At 36.4% G+C, this 15,588-nt stretch overlaps 1 protein-coding gene across 1 annotated transcript in view; it reads right to left on the bottom strand.

The window, feature by feature from the left end:
* LOC148029992 (uncharacterized) overlaps positions 1-15,278 on the bottom strand; it is a 55,946-nt gene extending 40,668 nt beyond the window's left edge. Inside the window, exons 1-3 of the mRNA XM_087687345.1 lie at positions 15,140-15,278; positions 14,976-15,065; positions 14,804-14,891 (exon numbers count right to left, since the gene is read on the bottom strand). Coding sequence (XP_087543471.1) covers positions 14,804-14,891; positions 14,976-15,065; positions 15,140-15,234 — 273 coding nt within the window. The 5' untranslated portion in view covers positions 15,235-15,278. The remainder of the gene's footprint in view (positions 1-14,803; positions 14,892-14,975; positions 15,066-15,139) is intronic.
* Positions 15,279-15,588: the final 310 nt, after the last annotated feature.

Raw genomic sequence — 15,588 nt, 5'->3', positions numbered from 1 at the left:
CTTTTTTTTTGTTGCTGAAAGAATTTGAATTCACAAGCACCCTCTTTTCTTGAGACTTCAAAGGAGATGGATCAAACTTCAAAGAAGAAAGCTTCAACATATGTTTCTTTGTGGAGACAACATAAGCCTTTATGGTGGTTGAGTTGGCTATGGCCTTACCTTTCTTTGTAGAGGTAACAAAAGACTTTTTGGTGGTTACCTAGATAGCCCTTTCCATTTATAGATTTCACCTATCTCTTAGCTTTTCCCTTGGAAGATTTAGGAGAAAGAGGGGAGTCAAGGTCCACCAATATGATTTCCCTATCCAAAATTATCTCAATATACATCTCCCTTATCCAAAACCTATATGACTCAGGGTAATCTTTGTACTGAAACAAACCATACAATAGCTTAGTTGAGAACAAAAGAGAATTTTTACTTAAAAGAAAAAGATAAAAGACTTACATTCACCCCATCTATGTTCAATAACTTTGAATCCATAGTCCTACAAATATTTGAGATAACTCTCCATCCACAACTATGTACTTTACTTTATAGCAAGAACTCTTAAAGGAGAAGCTTAAAAGTTCTCTTAGAGTTAGCAATATCTTCAAAACTAGCATGCAAGTGGGTAATAACAAGTCTAACAACACTGCAAATGAAAACTTGTTAGGAAACAGTAAAAACTACTTGCAACAAATCTTAAAAAATAAGAAAAGACTATTGATAATACATTGTTTCCATGCCATTTATTCTTAAAAGAGAATTCATAAGGATGAAATCTAAAAAAAGAATATTGAAGTAGATTAGATTCCAATGACCCATGTAAAGAAAATAGTAGTTAGCAACAAATATGAAAAAAAAAACCAAAGTAACTATGTATAAGAGATTTGCCTTTCAACATATAGAAAAAATATATGTATGTATGGCACTATTTTTTTAAAAAATCATGTAATATTTGAACTACACCTTCAAAAAATATCCGTATTGAGAATTGGATCAACAATAAGTATATTCTTAGCAATTTCATTACTAAGAGAAGCAATGTATGCCATGTATATGAACAAAGCCCAAAATAAAAAAATGATGAAGGTGTACGAAAGTTTGCAAAAGTTAATAAAACCAACGACAAACCTCACCTCCAACAACAATAAACAATATAATTTGATAGATAAATATCTAATATACTCTTATCTTCTAGAGATATACTAAGGTGATTCTCTTTATCTATATCTCGAGAAACATTCACAACCATTTGGGCAATATAAGTGATTAACATATTCAATGATATGCTATGTCACTTTTCTCAACTTTGAGGGAACATTGAAGATCTCAAAGGCTTTATAATTAGTAGTGGCCAAGGGCTTCAAAAGTTTATCAAACCTATACCTAAGTATGCTCATCATACTTAAGTCCTCATTCATCAATGTGACCCTATGTGCATAGGTAGGTGCAATGTAAACATCATTTATAAAATCAATGATGAAGTCCTTTGCAGCCTTTTCTAAACAAAGTATAGCTAAAGTTTCCACTTTTTATGGAGTCCATCAATTGTGGCAACCTTAGACAGTCTATTTGAGATAACCTTGACCACTTTGATAAATGTGGCCTTTGAGATAAGATGGTTGGTTTATTTCTATACTTTCCTAATTTCTCTGGGCCACATGTACATGTAAAACCACCTTAACGTCCTTTCCTCTTGGCTAGGGCTAGTTTCCAAGGTTCCTCAACTAGCACATCTGAAGGCTCACTACGCTCTTGGAGTTTGATTGCCATTCGAAGATGCAACTTTAGCTTGAGTTTCAATGGGGACCTCTTGAGGCACTGTGGGAAGATTTACGATAGTCTAGTCAACATTTTACTTTGAAGGAATATCAAAAACTTGTGGATGTGGCTATCGGATAAGAAGATTTTTTTCAATTTGCTTGACCTATGGTTTCACAAGTAAGAAGAGCAAGATGAGGAACTTAGAAAGTTGCTAAGAGAATGGCCGCTATGGCATGAAGGAGGCAATTCATGGAGCTTTAGAAACCCTTATCATGCCATTGGGGAAGGCTTCCAAACAATTACCATCATGGCATGAGGGATGAAATTTATGGAGCCCAAGCAACCCTTATCATGTCATTGGGGAAGAGTGAGAAGTGATTGCCATTATATAATGAGGAAGGTAGTTCATGGAGCCCAAGCAACCCTTATTTGCTCATTGGGAAAGAGTGAGAAGTGATTACCTGAGTCACATGTTGTCACTAATTGTTCCATTTTCGTGGATGCTTGGACATGCTCTAAGAATACGCTTTATATGAAGGATAATATTCAGAGAATGGATGTCTTTATCCTGATTAAAAATGGTAGTACACACAATTTTATAAATAAGTCAACTATAGATAGATTGAATTGTCTTTCCACTAATTTACAACAACCCATAAGATTTCAAATAGAAAATGGTAAAGAAAAAATCAGTACTCAAATATGCCCACAGGTTCCTTTACAGCTAGCTGAAAATTATGAAGCAAAAGTAAACCTAATTATTTTAGAAATGGGACCCATATATGTTGTACTTGGATGTGATTGACTGATGACCATAGGAAAGATTAATATGGATTTCTCACAACTGTATATGGAGTTTATATTTTGTGGACATATTATCCATTTACAGGGAATCTCTAATAAATCTAATTTTCATCTTATCACTATTCAACAACTCAAGAGGGAATATAAGAGGAGGCAGTTATAGATTTTTGTCTTGCACCTAAATAAAGAGGTTGAAGGTTAGTCTAGAAATTCAGTAGATCATTCAGCTTTGAAAAGCTCGTCTTGAGGAGTGTAGAGATTTGTTTGAAGTACCTACTTCATTACATCTTAACAGAGCAATAGGTCACCCTATCGATTTGGAGCCCAACTCAAAGCCAATCAATAAGCTACCCTATATATTATTTGAGTGTAAGTGTGAAGAAGTAGCAAAGCAAATCAAGGAGCTTCTAGAAATGGGATCCATTGAACCTAGTTCTTCACCTTATTCATCTCCTATCTTGTTAGTAAAGAAGAAGACGGATCCTTTATTAGGATGTGTATTGACTATAGGGATCTAAACAAAATCACAATGAAGAATAGGTACCCAATACCTAGAGTTTATGATTTTCTTGATGAGCTCAAGGGAGCTAGATTCTTTACTAAGATTGATTTGAGGTCAAGATATCGTCAAATCTATATGCGAGAGGATGATGTAGGTAAGACTGCCTTTAGGATTGAGTATGGGTTATATCACTTTTTAGTGATACCATTTGGGCTTATTAATGCTCTATCTACCTTCTAGAGTGAGATGAACAAGATTTTGTAGTCTTTCCTCTTCCACTTTGTCATAGTCTTCTTTGATGACACATTGATATATAGCAATACTCTACATGATTATTTATCACATATGAGGTAGCCTTTTGATGTGTTGAGACATCATAGATACTTCGTTAAGAAGAAGAAGTGCTCTTTCATGTAGATTGAGGTGGAGTACTTAGGCTATATTGTCAATGAAAAAGGGATACATGTTGGCCCTAAGAAGGTGTAGTGTGTTAAAGATTGACCAATTACACCTACTATCACTATTTCACATAGAGGGTTTCTTGGTCCATCGTCATTTTATTGCAGATTCATTAAGCATGATGCAGCTATTACAGCTCCTTTGAATGAAAGGTTGAAGAAAAAAGCTTTCTTTTGGGATGATAATAGCTTCAACTAGTTAAAGAAACTCTTTATTTCAACTCCTATTCTAGTATGCTTGGATTTTTCAAAAGATTTTACCATATAGTGTGATGCCAATGCTCATGGCATAGGCTATTTTGTTACACAACCATGGAGTTATTGCCTTTAAAAGTTGTAAGCTTATAGATAATAAAATGGCTATGAGCGTTAAAGGCCAAGAGATATTCTCTATCTTACATGCGATAAAGAAGTGCAACAATTATTTATATGGCACTCGACGATTTAGAGTTCAAAGTGATCATAGGATCCTAAAGTATTTCCTCACTCAGTTTAATCTCACTCCTAAGCAGCGTAAGTGAATAGCTACCCTATAAAATTATGATTTTGACAATGTAGTAGCTGATTCTCTTTCTTACATGTAGGTATGTAAAGTTTCAGTTGTGATTGAGCTACATATAGGGCTAAAGAATTACAAGATGCCTATCTTTTGAATGATGTCACGTGCCTACCTAACAATTCCTTGGCAGCACGTTTTAGTGGTCCATCAAGGAACTATCCTAGAGAGCTTCGTCTGGCACTCCTGAGAATGCACGGGGTCTATTGTCTAGGTTTCCCAAAGTCCACCCCCTAACGAAAGGTACCGGATGTCCCCACAAGGCTCAACCTGCAAGCTCAGGGTCCTAATTTGACAACTAAGGTCTCGATGCATCAGCTAGCTCCATCAGAGGTGTCCGACAAGGGCTTCTCGTCCAACTACAGCGATCGTAGTTACCCTTGGTTCATGGAGTGCAACGCTTTTTTCCAACAATTGGTTTCAAGAAACCTTAACGGAGTTCTAGCATAGTTGCCGCACCTTTCCCCTAAGATTTTTATCAAGATTTTAAAACCTGACCCTAGGTAAGTCAATGCTCGGCTCTACCGAATTTTTTCTAATTAATTTTTTATTAAATCTCTTGAGAGAAGCTCCCAGCTTATCGGACCACCCATCCATAGGACAGATCTGTTAGGGATCTTTCCCAACCACTTTCCACAGATGGTTTTCTAATTACCTATCACATTAGGTGATGGCATATAAAAGTAGCTTTATTAATTAACCTGTTATAACAGGTTCCTTCGCGTAATTTTTAGGGCACAACACAAAGATAGAGAAAACAGTCTTTTGGTAAAACATATTTATTTACTATTTTGCAAAGTTATTTACAATGATTTTCCCCTTCTACCTACGCAAAAGATAAACCTCCATTCACCGAAAAATCCCTTCTATCTGTGCTAAAGAAAATAAACCCTCCAGATTTCCATCCCTTCAGTAGTGAAGGCAAGCTATGGAGCTCTACCTTGAGACCTACGGACCACTTATTGATCAAGCGTTTCAAGTCAAGCGGCCATGGCTACCTCTCACATAGCCAACGTGCAATGCCTACCTTACAGGTGTAGTGAGCTTACCTTGATGCTCGATCAAGTTCCCTCCTCTCTCTTGCACTTCGGTAGCTCCACGATCCTTGCGGAAAGCTCAAGCAACCTTAAGCCCTCTCCGTCAAGCTCCATCCTCCATAGCCATGTGAGAAAAGAGAGGAGAAGAGAAGATGAAGAGAGAAGATGGGGAGCTTCTTCTCTACGATCCCTCACTCTCATACACTCACTCCCTCACTCCCTCACACTCCCTCAATCCCTCACTCAAGCACAAGCAAGAAGGCAAGAAACAAGAGAAGAAGAAGAAGAAGCTTTGGCCACACACAAGAATGATCTACTCATTCACTTTTGAACTTTATATACATGCCCTACTTTTTGGGTGGTCATCCCCACTTTTTACATGGCCGGGCATTAGCCTAGGCCCTCTTTTCCTATTTCCCACTGTTCTAACTTATCCCATTCCCAACTAGTGCATCCAATTTGCACAGGAGTGAGCCTGGCACTCTTTTACAAGGATTCGGGAGCACTTTCACATTTAATGGTGCGCTTTTACTCTTTTCTTTTCTCGAGGAGACATTGAGGCCTTCTGGAGAGGTCATCATTCAAATTTTTCAGGGTTTGACTTCCATCCGGGGTGCCTTTTCTTTCCTTTGTCCCGTTCCCTTTCAGTTATCTCATTTTTCAATTTTTCTGCTCCTCTATGCTGCGGTAAACATTACCCCCTCCTAGCTGAGTGCTAGTCCCATGGCGCTGTAGTGGGGAGTAGTGGGGTCGTTGGGGTTGTTGCTAAGTGGAACTGGTGGATAGATGACCACAATCAAAAGGTGTTGTTGTGAATGAGAGGTGATGGAGTTTGATTAACAATGACCGGGAGAGATTAACCATGTAGCCGTGCATCCCATGCTGATCCAAAAGCACTTAATCAATAAGCAATCCACAAGTCTAGGGGTTTGAACATACATTTGGAGGATATGAGGTTCCAAAATCTATGCCAATGGTGGGTCCATCACTGAGTTTTCCTTCTGCTTGATTTTGACTGGCCAAAGACCGAGCCACTTTTAACCCGGTCGTCAAGCCAACTCCTAAGAGTTGTTGCACTAAACAAGTGACCTTGATAACTAATTCTTGCAATTTAGTCTAGCCTTCCTTTTTATTCGTGACACTTATTAGCGGTGGTCCAACTAATCGTCTGAACAAAGCTTATTCAATCTCATATTTCATTTCTTTAAACAGCTAGGTCTCTATGTTGGGTCCTAGAATACTAACCTAGGAAAACTACGGCTTTTCCCCATCTCTCAGGGGCAGCTCCTCATAATTTGCTCCTGCCAAACTAGTGGCGGTTTATCCAAGAAGTTTTGATGTTTGACTTTAAGAATTTTGTTTCAAAGTATAGATCCCTTGGATCTATTTGAATATCCCCATTTAAATTCCTTTTTATATTTCTCTTCTCCAACTGATTAAAATTAATTCGTTTTATTTATTTGATTAACAGCAATCATTCAAATCAAAACATCTAATGTTCTAAAAATCCATAATTTTAATTCCTTGTAACGTTTCCCAACTCCGTACTGCAATTTCGTTGTTGCTTTTTAGTGTTTAAATAATTAATTCGTTTTGTGAGTATAACGTCATTTCTTTTTTCTTCTTTACTAAATACAAATCAGGATAAAAACAGGTACTCTCTGCACTCTAACGGTAAACACATACATAGTTCATTTTAAATTCCCATATTTCCCTTTAATTTTCCAATTAGTCCTAGTGGCCCTCCACTCTTCCCTGCAATCATCAGATAATCATTTTTTTTAAATTCGAACAAAATATAGATCCTAAATATAGATGCTGAGGCTTTCTCTCATGCCATCAAAATGATTATCTTATTAAGTTTCTGATATTTGAAATTTCAATTTAAGGTTATAATTTTCTTATCATCAGCAAACATCATAAAATACTATTGTATCTCTCATTCTTACCCATCCCTGTGTTATTGAATAATACATCATGTATCGTTTTATTTCCTGAAAATAAAAACACCATGTTTAGATGAAAATGTTTCTTTCAATAGAATATATTTAAACTGTTGTTTCTTTTTGTTTTAAAGCTTACAAAACTTCATCAGCAATCAAGAATTATCTTCTCAGTTTTTCATATAAAAATCCATATTTTTATTGATAAATAACATATTTTACTCAAATGAAAACTATGATTTTTCTTTAAAAATAACACTTTTTAAATTTTTAAATATATCAAATTAAATATTATGAAAAAATTTCAGTAAATTCCTAAAAACATGATCTTTATCAAAAAAATATCATATATCATATTGGATCAACCAAAAATTTTATACAAATTCATATGTGTCAATTTTGAACCATTTTAGAGCATTTTTTACTATTTTTGATTTTTAGGAAATGATTTCAAGTGCACATAAATGCAGACAATCATTCAGCTCCCAAAGACAGGTTTCAAGGCATTTTCTAAAAATATTAATTTGAACATTTACTCATGCTATATCATTTATTTTAGATAAACAGTTTAGGCACATACTTGTAAATCCCGCGGATCATTGTCGTGTCTTTGAAGACCGTGTCCTCCTGCAGTCCAGCCAATGTCTATCTTCTAGCCAGTCGTTTTGATTGTGAGCTCATCAATTTTGTTTTGCTTCCCCACAGTTTCCCCAGATACTTCTACCAGCCTGTAGTCTCATTTTGGGTGGGTACATTGAAGCTCTGATTTGATGTTGAGGAGGAAAGCATAGCAACAGTCTTCAATGACAAGAATTGGCTTCAATTTTCTTCTCTTACTCTTGTTAATTTAAATTTTTTTATCAATTTCTTAGCTGTGTTAGTGTTTTGCAAGCCTCCTTCTCTCTCTCTTCACCATGGCATCAGAATTTCAGTGCCACCGCTGTTGTGATTGCTATAACGTTCAGTGTGTTGAACAATGTGCAAGGGAGACGAGGAACGGAGGAAGAGAGATGAGAAGAGAGACACGAGATACCGGAAGTGGAACCCCAGAAGTCATCAAGTGAGCACACATAGTTGGAATATATAGAGGGGACCAGGAATGCTATAAATAGACAAACTATATATAGCTAATAGCTAATACAATGGAGGAAGACCACGCCCTCCATGGGTAAGCTCAATCCAAAGATAGTGATTGTCAAAATTATAACCATCACGACCTCTGATTATTCTTGTCTTCGTGTACCCGGATGTAAGAATGTGAATATTTGTTGCGAAACTCTGAATCATCCAATTTGCGGACTGCATACTTCATATCCTTATAATTTGTATAATCCACTATGTCCATTGTGCCTCCTGGCTCTCGAAATACTAGCGCAAAACACACATTGCTTGCTTTTCTCATATGATCCTTGAGATCTTGCCAGGAAGCTAATGATGGCCATTTGGATACAATTACTCTGTAATCTGCGCGTCGAGAAACACCAGAGCGGCCACTGTTGTGAAGTTCAACTCCTTCCTCCACCAAGGGCATGTGCGTCTCCTCTCTCTCTTCTCCCAGTGTCGTACTCCTGTGCCATTACCCATGCTTGTGCTTCTTGTAGACTGGCATAGCAGCCCCAACAGGCCACAGTATGGAGTACTCTTCGACGGGGTTCACGCTCTTCAATCCGTGACAAGGAACCTCCTGCATGTATCTATACTCGGTATAGATGGGGTGGCCATAACGGCCACTAGGCAAGGCAACAACCACAAGACACAGAGGTCGAGAGTATTACGGCGATGGAGGTTACCACCACGATGGGGAATGGAACTGAGCATTGAATCAATGAGATGCATAAATATGGTACATCTCAATACTTGCAGACCAGTACTCTCTCTCTCCCTTTGCTGATAGCCTTCTTCCCCTCTTTTTCATCAATCGGCGCCTCCTCTCTCTTACAGACAATGGCCGTTTTTATTTTTCCTTCTCTCGTGTGCATGATGGCATCCCTTCCATTCTCTCGGCTGTTCACATCCCCCCCTCTAGCCAAATTTTCATCTTTTTCTTTGCAAAAATGTTATGGTTGAAGATTCTGTACTTTCCATCTATGGCAAAAGACCATCATTCATGCCATTTTCTTCAAAGAAAATGTGAAAGTGATTGGCATTGAGATGAACCAAGTTGTTATGGATGTAGTTACACCATATCTTTGCAACATTGCAACTTTGAATGACTTGGGCATTATAAGATTGCTAAGTTAGTAAAGATGAGTTTATTTATTGATCTTGTCCGATTGTTAAAGGGTTAAGCTTATTTTTGGTGGAATCGGTCCTCCTCGGCAATCGCAACTCCCCCTCTCTCACGCATAACTACCACACCCATATTCACCACCTCGATCTCCTCCATGACCTTGACCATAACCTAAACATTGCCCTAACAAGCAATGTAAAATCTACTAAAAATAATTGTCGAATTTTAGTGAGTTCTCTCTAGTTCTTTTAGGTTCTCTTGTCGTTATTCATATCCTTGGAAACTAAGGGGATGGTCAGACATCTTATGAGTGGGAATCCACGATGATGGATCATATTTGTGTAATGCTCTTGTACCTTTAGTGCCATCTCAATTTTCTATTGAGGGCTTTGACACAATTCTCCTTTGTTGTAACCTAGGCTCATCAAACTCAAAGGGAACTGTATAATCTTCCATGGATGACATGATTTCTAGTGGCTCTAAGGATGTGGATTGCATAAGCTCAAAGGACTTCATTTTGCAAAGTCCTACAGTCTCTAATTCTTGGTCTCCATAGCCTATGCCCTGCAAATGAGATATAAGAGATTTTCTTGTTTGTACACCGGCCAAAGGTTGAGTTTTGTACCGACATTTCCTGGCCGAACTACAAGGACACGGCCTCCAAAGACAGCAACAACAAACACCGCATCTGTAGTAAATTAAGATAAAAAGTTGGTAATAGGGTGTCACTTATATACAAATTTGCCAAAAAATTGTTGCAATAGATGGCATGTTTTTAGGTGTTGTCATTTCTCCCCCACTTAATTGCGAAGTGTCCTCATGAGCACAGCTACATCACGAACATCCAGCATCACGAACACAGCTACCATGAGCACTGCTACGCAACTTCTTCGAAGAAAAAATATACTCTCCCCCACTTAATTGTGAAGTGTCCTCACGAGCACAGCTACAAGATCTGTAAAACCACACATGGACAACTAGTAGACACTACAAAGGTAGAAAAATACTTATTGGTGTCATATTAAAACACAAACAATACAAATGTGTCAATGAAATTATATAAAAACGTGTGCAAACTAACATTCTCCTTACTCTCCTCATTAAAAGGCATAACAGAGCTTCATCCATTGCATAGAATATATCAACTAGGAAGCTGTCTAGAGCCACTAAACAACAATAATCCCTTTAAGCAATAAATTGCCACACTACTATCCTACTAGAAATATTACTTCTGAAATAGCCTCACTAATAAGATCGTTACTTAACAAAGAACCCAAACAAGGCAAGCTAATACTAGAACACCAAATAGGACTCCTAGGATTTATCTACTAACCCTCCATGTTCTATGGAACAACCAGCTAATGATCCCTTGCTTCCAAGTGTCCAAAGTTTTGCTTTTAATTTTAAGTTTTAATAGCATTCTTTTCAGTGTCAAAAGAGTATATACATTTATTCTCCTTCCAAAAGATCCCACCCCAAAGAGATGCAAGGCATCGGACGCAAGGCACCCGTCAAGGAAATCCCTACAGCCTACCAGGACCTCAGAGGCGATGGTTATCTTCTTTTGGTTTTTTTTTTTGAAACCCTGCAGTCTCAGGGCGTTTTTTTTTCTTTCTTTCTTTCCTTTTTCTTTCTTTTCTTATTTTGAAAGAATAAATATATAGACTCTTCTGAACTTATAATATTTGGATTGGATTTTAAGTAGTTTTTTTTTTTAAGATCAACTAGAAGGCTAAGAATACATCACTTAATTGAACGGTCAAACATTTCAGCTCAACAACTTTGTTCGAGGAATCTAATCTAGCGCATAATACTAGTCACTCTGCCTGGGCAAATGATAAGCAAAGAATACTCACCAGTTCAGCATCGCTCTTCCACGCTACTCCTAGTCAAAATTTCGTGGAGAGAACCTTGTTGCATAGCTACCCTACAAATCGCTAGAAAAGCGACTAAAAGATAGGGGAAAACTCTATAGGATTCTTAATCAGATATCCATACAATGGAATTCATTATGTTATACACACACATCACCCCTATTTAATCTCATCCTAGTGCTAAATCCCATCCCTTATGAGTGAACTTCAGATACACGACATTAGATATGTGTCATTCATATTTGTTTAAAATATTTACTTATATTGCTTCTATAATTACTGAGGCTATTGAAATCTCTAAGTTAGCTCAATCAATTTCTATTGTTGTATTTTGCCTTTATACCAAAGAAATATAAATAAAGAGTATAGATATGAAACAACCTGATTTGTATGTGGATATTGCAACTCCGAGAATCATCAAGAGAAGCATGCAACAGTATATAACTCAAAATCATAGTCAAATCTGCACATAAAACATACACTAGCTAGGACAATGTTAAAGGGTTAGATAAATAAATAATAAAACTTTCCCCCAGACAAAAGAATTGTCATATACTCATGTCACAATTTTGATCAACTAGTCTATCGTAATGCTTCCACTGCTTAGTTGTTTACAGTAGTAAAGTTCTCCACTTGATAACCATTCTTGCATATAGAACCGTCCATCTTGCTAACTTAAGTATCCCAAACTCCAATACTGAAAGGAATACCCTAACCGTGCGTGCAAGCTAACTACCTAACTATGTGAAGAATGAAACTAAAGTGCACTAAAACCTAAAAAAGACATGAACTCGAAAAGTTTTTTTAAGAGTTATTTTTTTTAATTTGTTTATTTTTTTAATTAAAAAATATAGAATAAAGTAGAAATCTAAAAAACTAAGAAAACAAAATGTCTAAACTAAAATCCTCAAACTCCCCAAGATCTTCTAGTGCAAATAATAACCCTAATCCGAAATCAGCATCACTATCTAAGTCAAATCTACTAACTAAACTATCAGCTATAGGATGCTCAGGAATAACCTCTAGCATAGGCACATCAAAGATCACAGATCCGCTATCAGGTGCATCGCTAAGAACCTCCATCACATCATGGAGCGGAGCCGAAGCTGCATCATCATAGTAGGGCATACATTAGGGGAGTTTTGAGGTCTCGAAAATGCCTTTTAGGATGTGGAGAGAGAGTGCTCTAGACCAATAAGAGCAAAGCCTCCGTAACGGAACTTCTAATTTAAAAAATTTTAAAAATCATTTTATAAAAATATATAAATATGATTATATTAGAAATTTATATTTTTATTATGTATTTTTAGTCTCTTATATTCGTGATTATGACATATTTTGCATTAATGGCATAGAGTCTCGGCTACTTTTATTTAATGCTGTTTCTAGATTAATGATAATGACTGATGTAATCGAAATTCAAATTGGTGAAAAGCATGGCGCTCAGTTTTTTCCCTCCTTTCTTTTATTCCTCTATTGTTTTTCCCTCCGTTATGATAGCCTAGTCCTCTGTGTGTGTGTGTGTGTGTGTGTGTGTGTGTGTGTGTGTGTGTGTGTGTGTGTGTGTGTGTGTGTGTGTGTGTGTGTGTGTGTGTGTGTGTGTGTGTGTGTGTGTGTATCTCTCTCTTCTACCATGGATACAGAAATTCGACCTTCAACAAGGCGTCCAAGCTCCCAAATCACATCCATATCAGTGTTTAACTCATTCCAAACTGATGGAAGATGGATTCCTACTATCATTAGCAAAGGTAGTTGGATCACCATGCAACAAGCAAAACGTGGAAAAAGGCAAAGACATGAGAGCTCGTTTATCTCTGCTTGGAAGGGCAGAATCCGAGATTTTAAGCTTGGAGCAAATAAGAATAGTATCAAAGAGGTACTAGTGCAACATGTGTTCATGCATAGAGAGCTGTGTTTGAAAACTAGATCTTCAAAGCTTCCAATGCATAGACCAAATTGTAAGAATTTGATTCTTAAAGTTTTTCCTTTCTTAAACATGGTTTAGGTTTTTCCATTATAATATTTGTTTGTCTTGTAGATGTCTATCCCTCTAATCTTGAGGAATGGCAACCAGTGGAATCTATTATTGATGTTATTGATGTTATACATGGTTCAATTGGAGAAGAAATGTATAGAGGTAGAAAGAAGACAGAGCTTGCAGAGAATGGAATATTCTTTTATGACCATTCTTATGTTATTCCTATGCGGTGTTGCCAATGGGGATCAATAAAACTCCTTCCTTTGCCAGATTTTTCAAGCTTTGAGTGGCCTTTGCCAAGTCCAGCTACTAGTGAGGGCTATAGATGTAAGATATTTTCTGAGATCCAGAAAGCACTAAAATCTAATATCTCAAGTAGGCTAAGCAAAGTTACTTTATTTATGCCTATTAATATATTTATTGATTTCTTCTCTAATATGGAGATAAGAATAACAAAAACCATGCTTTCAGTGAAGAGACTAACATATGATCATATCATACAATTTGTTGATGAAGGATGGGATACAAGGACAGAAGGAAAAATTATATGTAAGATAGATCAAGACTCTATAGCTTGTAAATATATGATTGCTACTCAAAATTTTATCCTTAGCTTTTACTATAGTCGATGGCATTTTGTTGGTAGTAGTCTAGTTGCTTTAGACCAGAATCTTAATGATTTTAGCAAGGATCCTATTGTGGATCTTGATATTTGGTTCAACGAGGATATTATTGCAATCTTAAATATCAGAAAATCATGTACGCTACATCAAGTGAGGATGGATTTACAAAATGAAGACATTGAATTACCATGCTCCTTTGTATTCTAACTTGACAAGAAACGAGTAAGTTTTCACATCATATTATATCTACTTAGATGTATATCAAGATCTCACTTTCTAACTAACAAACATTTGTAATTTATTTTTTTCAGATATCGAAAAGGAGAGAAAATAAAATACACTGCAATGACATTCAAGAAAAGATATCTTTACTATCAATATAAAATACATGTACAAATTTTGTAGCAGATGTCTATCTGCCATCTCTATGAGATATACAAGGGCTGAAGGGCAAATTTCTATATATGAAGGCCTACAAGGCGATATGGCAAAGCTATTTCTTTTTTGGAGAACTATCCTTTCTAGGAGTCCTTTTGCCTTTCTTTGATGTCTTGGGTATAGAAGGTGTTGAAGCTGTGGATTTGCCTTCCGTGGTTATAGGCACCGCATCTCCTTCATGGTGCAAATCCCCACCAATCTCTGTTGTTGGTTGTATACAATTGACCATCATATACTTCAAGAGCTTTGCTCTGATGTACCAAATATGCTCAGATGTATAGCAATCCTTCGAAAATTGTCACACATTTATAGAAAAAAGAGTTTTAGTTCATTATTGTTCTTACAATAAACTATATTTTTATCATCAATGGACTATTTGCAATTAATATCTATCTTAAAGTTTAGCATCTTTCATATTACCTTTACATGTTTATCATCATTAAGATAAACAAAGTTAACCATTCTTCTAGCATTTGCAATCACCCTCCATCCAAAGAATGGCTATCATCTTGATGGGGACACTGCAACCACCAACATAAAGTAAAACTATAAAGAGGACGAATGGTAGTTCATAGAATAAACTCATGTTTCAATTATTTTAATGAATAACTTACTGCAACTTGTCTATATTGCATTGTTGCAAGCAAATCAGATGGCATAGGGGGTCTTTTCTCTAGCTCTTCAATTAATCTTTTGGCACCTCTGTATATAAAATATGTTGAAATTTAGAGTACTTACAAAAAAAAGAATTGAAATATCAAGGAGCCCTTGGATAATATAACTTACAATTTAGCATTTCCATGGCTTCCTTTCATAGAGTTGATTAAAAAGCATTGCTTATCCACAAGGTCTATTGCAATCAAGCTCCAATGAGAACTAAAAGCAATCATATCTCAACAAATTAGTAGGATAAAATCTCAAAAACTCTAATAGAATATTGAATCACTTACTTTTCATTATATGGAATTATAAGCAGCTCCAAAGTATCGAAGTCAATCAAATTGAGCCAGTGCTCAATAAAACTTGCATCAAGCTCATTCCTCATAAAGAATGAGATAGATGGATCAAAAACCTCAATTTTTTGTTGTATATCCAAAGAAAACTCATGCATTATACACCTAGAAAAGGCATAGAAATAGTGAGTATAAACAAGAAAAATCTTATTGCTAAAAAAATATCAAAAAGTATAAGTAATTATGGATGGACATACCTTAGGCCAGCAAGAATAAGACTGTCATTTACTTCTCTTCTTTTATCCTTAAGAATCTGAACACATGCAGCATCAAAGGAGATAACCTCAGTTCTTTTGCCTAAGTCACCAGGTAAGAAACAAAACACACTGAATCCTTTTGGATTAGTTGCTTCAAGAAGGGTGGCTAGCTCATTTTCAAAGGACTCT

This window comes from Lygodium microphyllum, chromosome 10, assembly GCF_053477565.2.
Source record: "Lygodium microphyllum isolate KBCC chromosome 10, Lygodium_microphyllum_v1.1.10, whole genome shotgun sequence".
Classification (NCBI taxonomy): domain Eukaryota; kingdom Viridiplantae; phylum Streptophyta; class Polypodiopsida; order Schizaeales; family Lygodiaceae; genus Lygodium; species Lygodium microphyllum.
The sequence above is the reverse complement of the archived record's forward strand: the minus strand, read 5'-3'. Positions and strand labels throughout refer to the sequence as shown.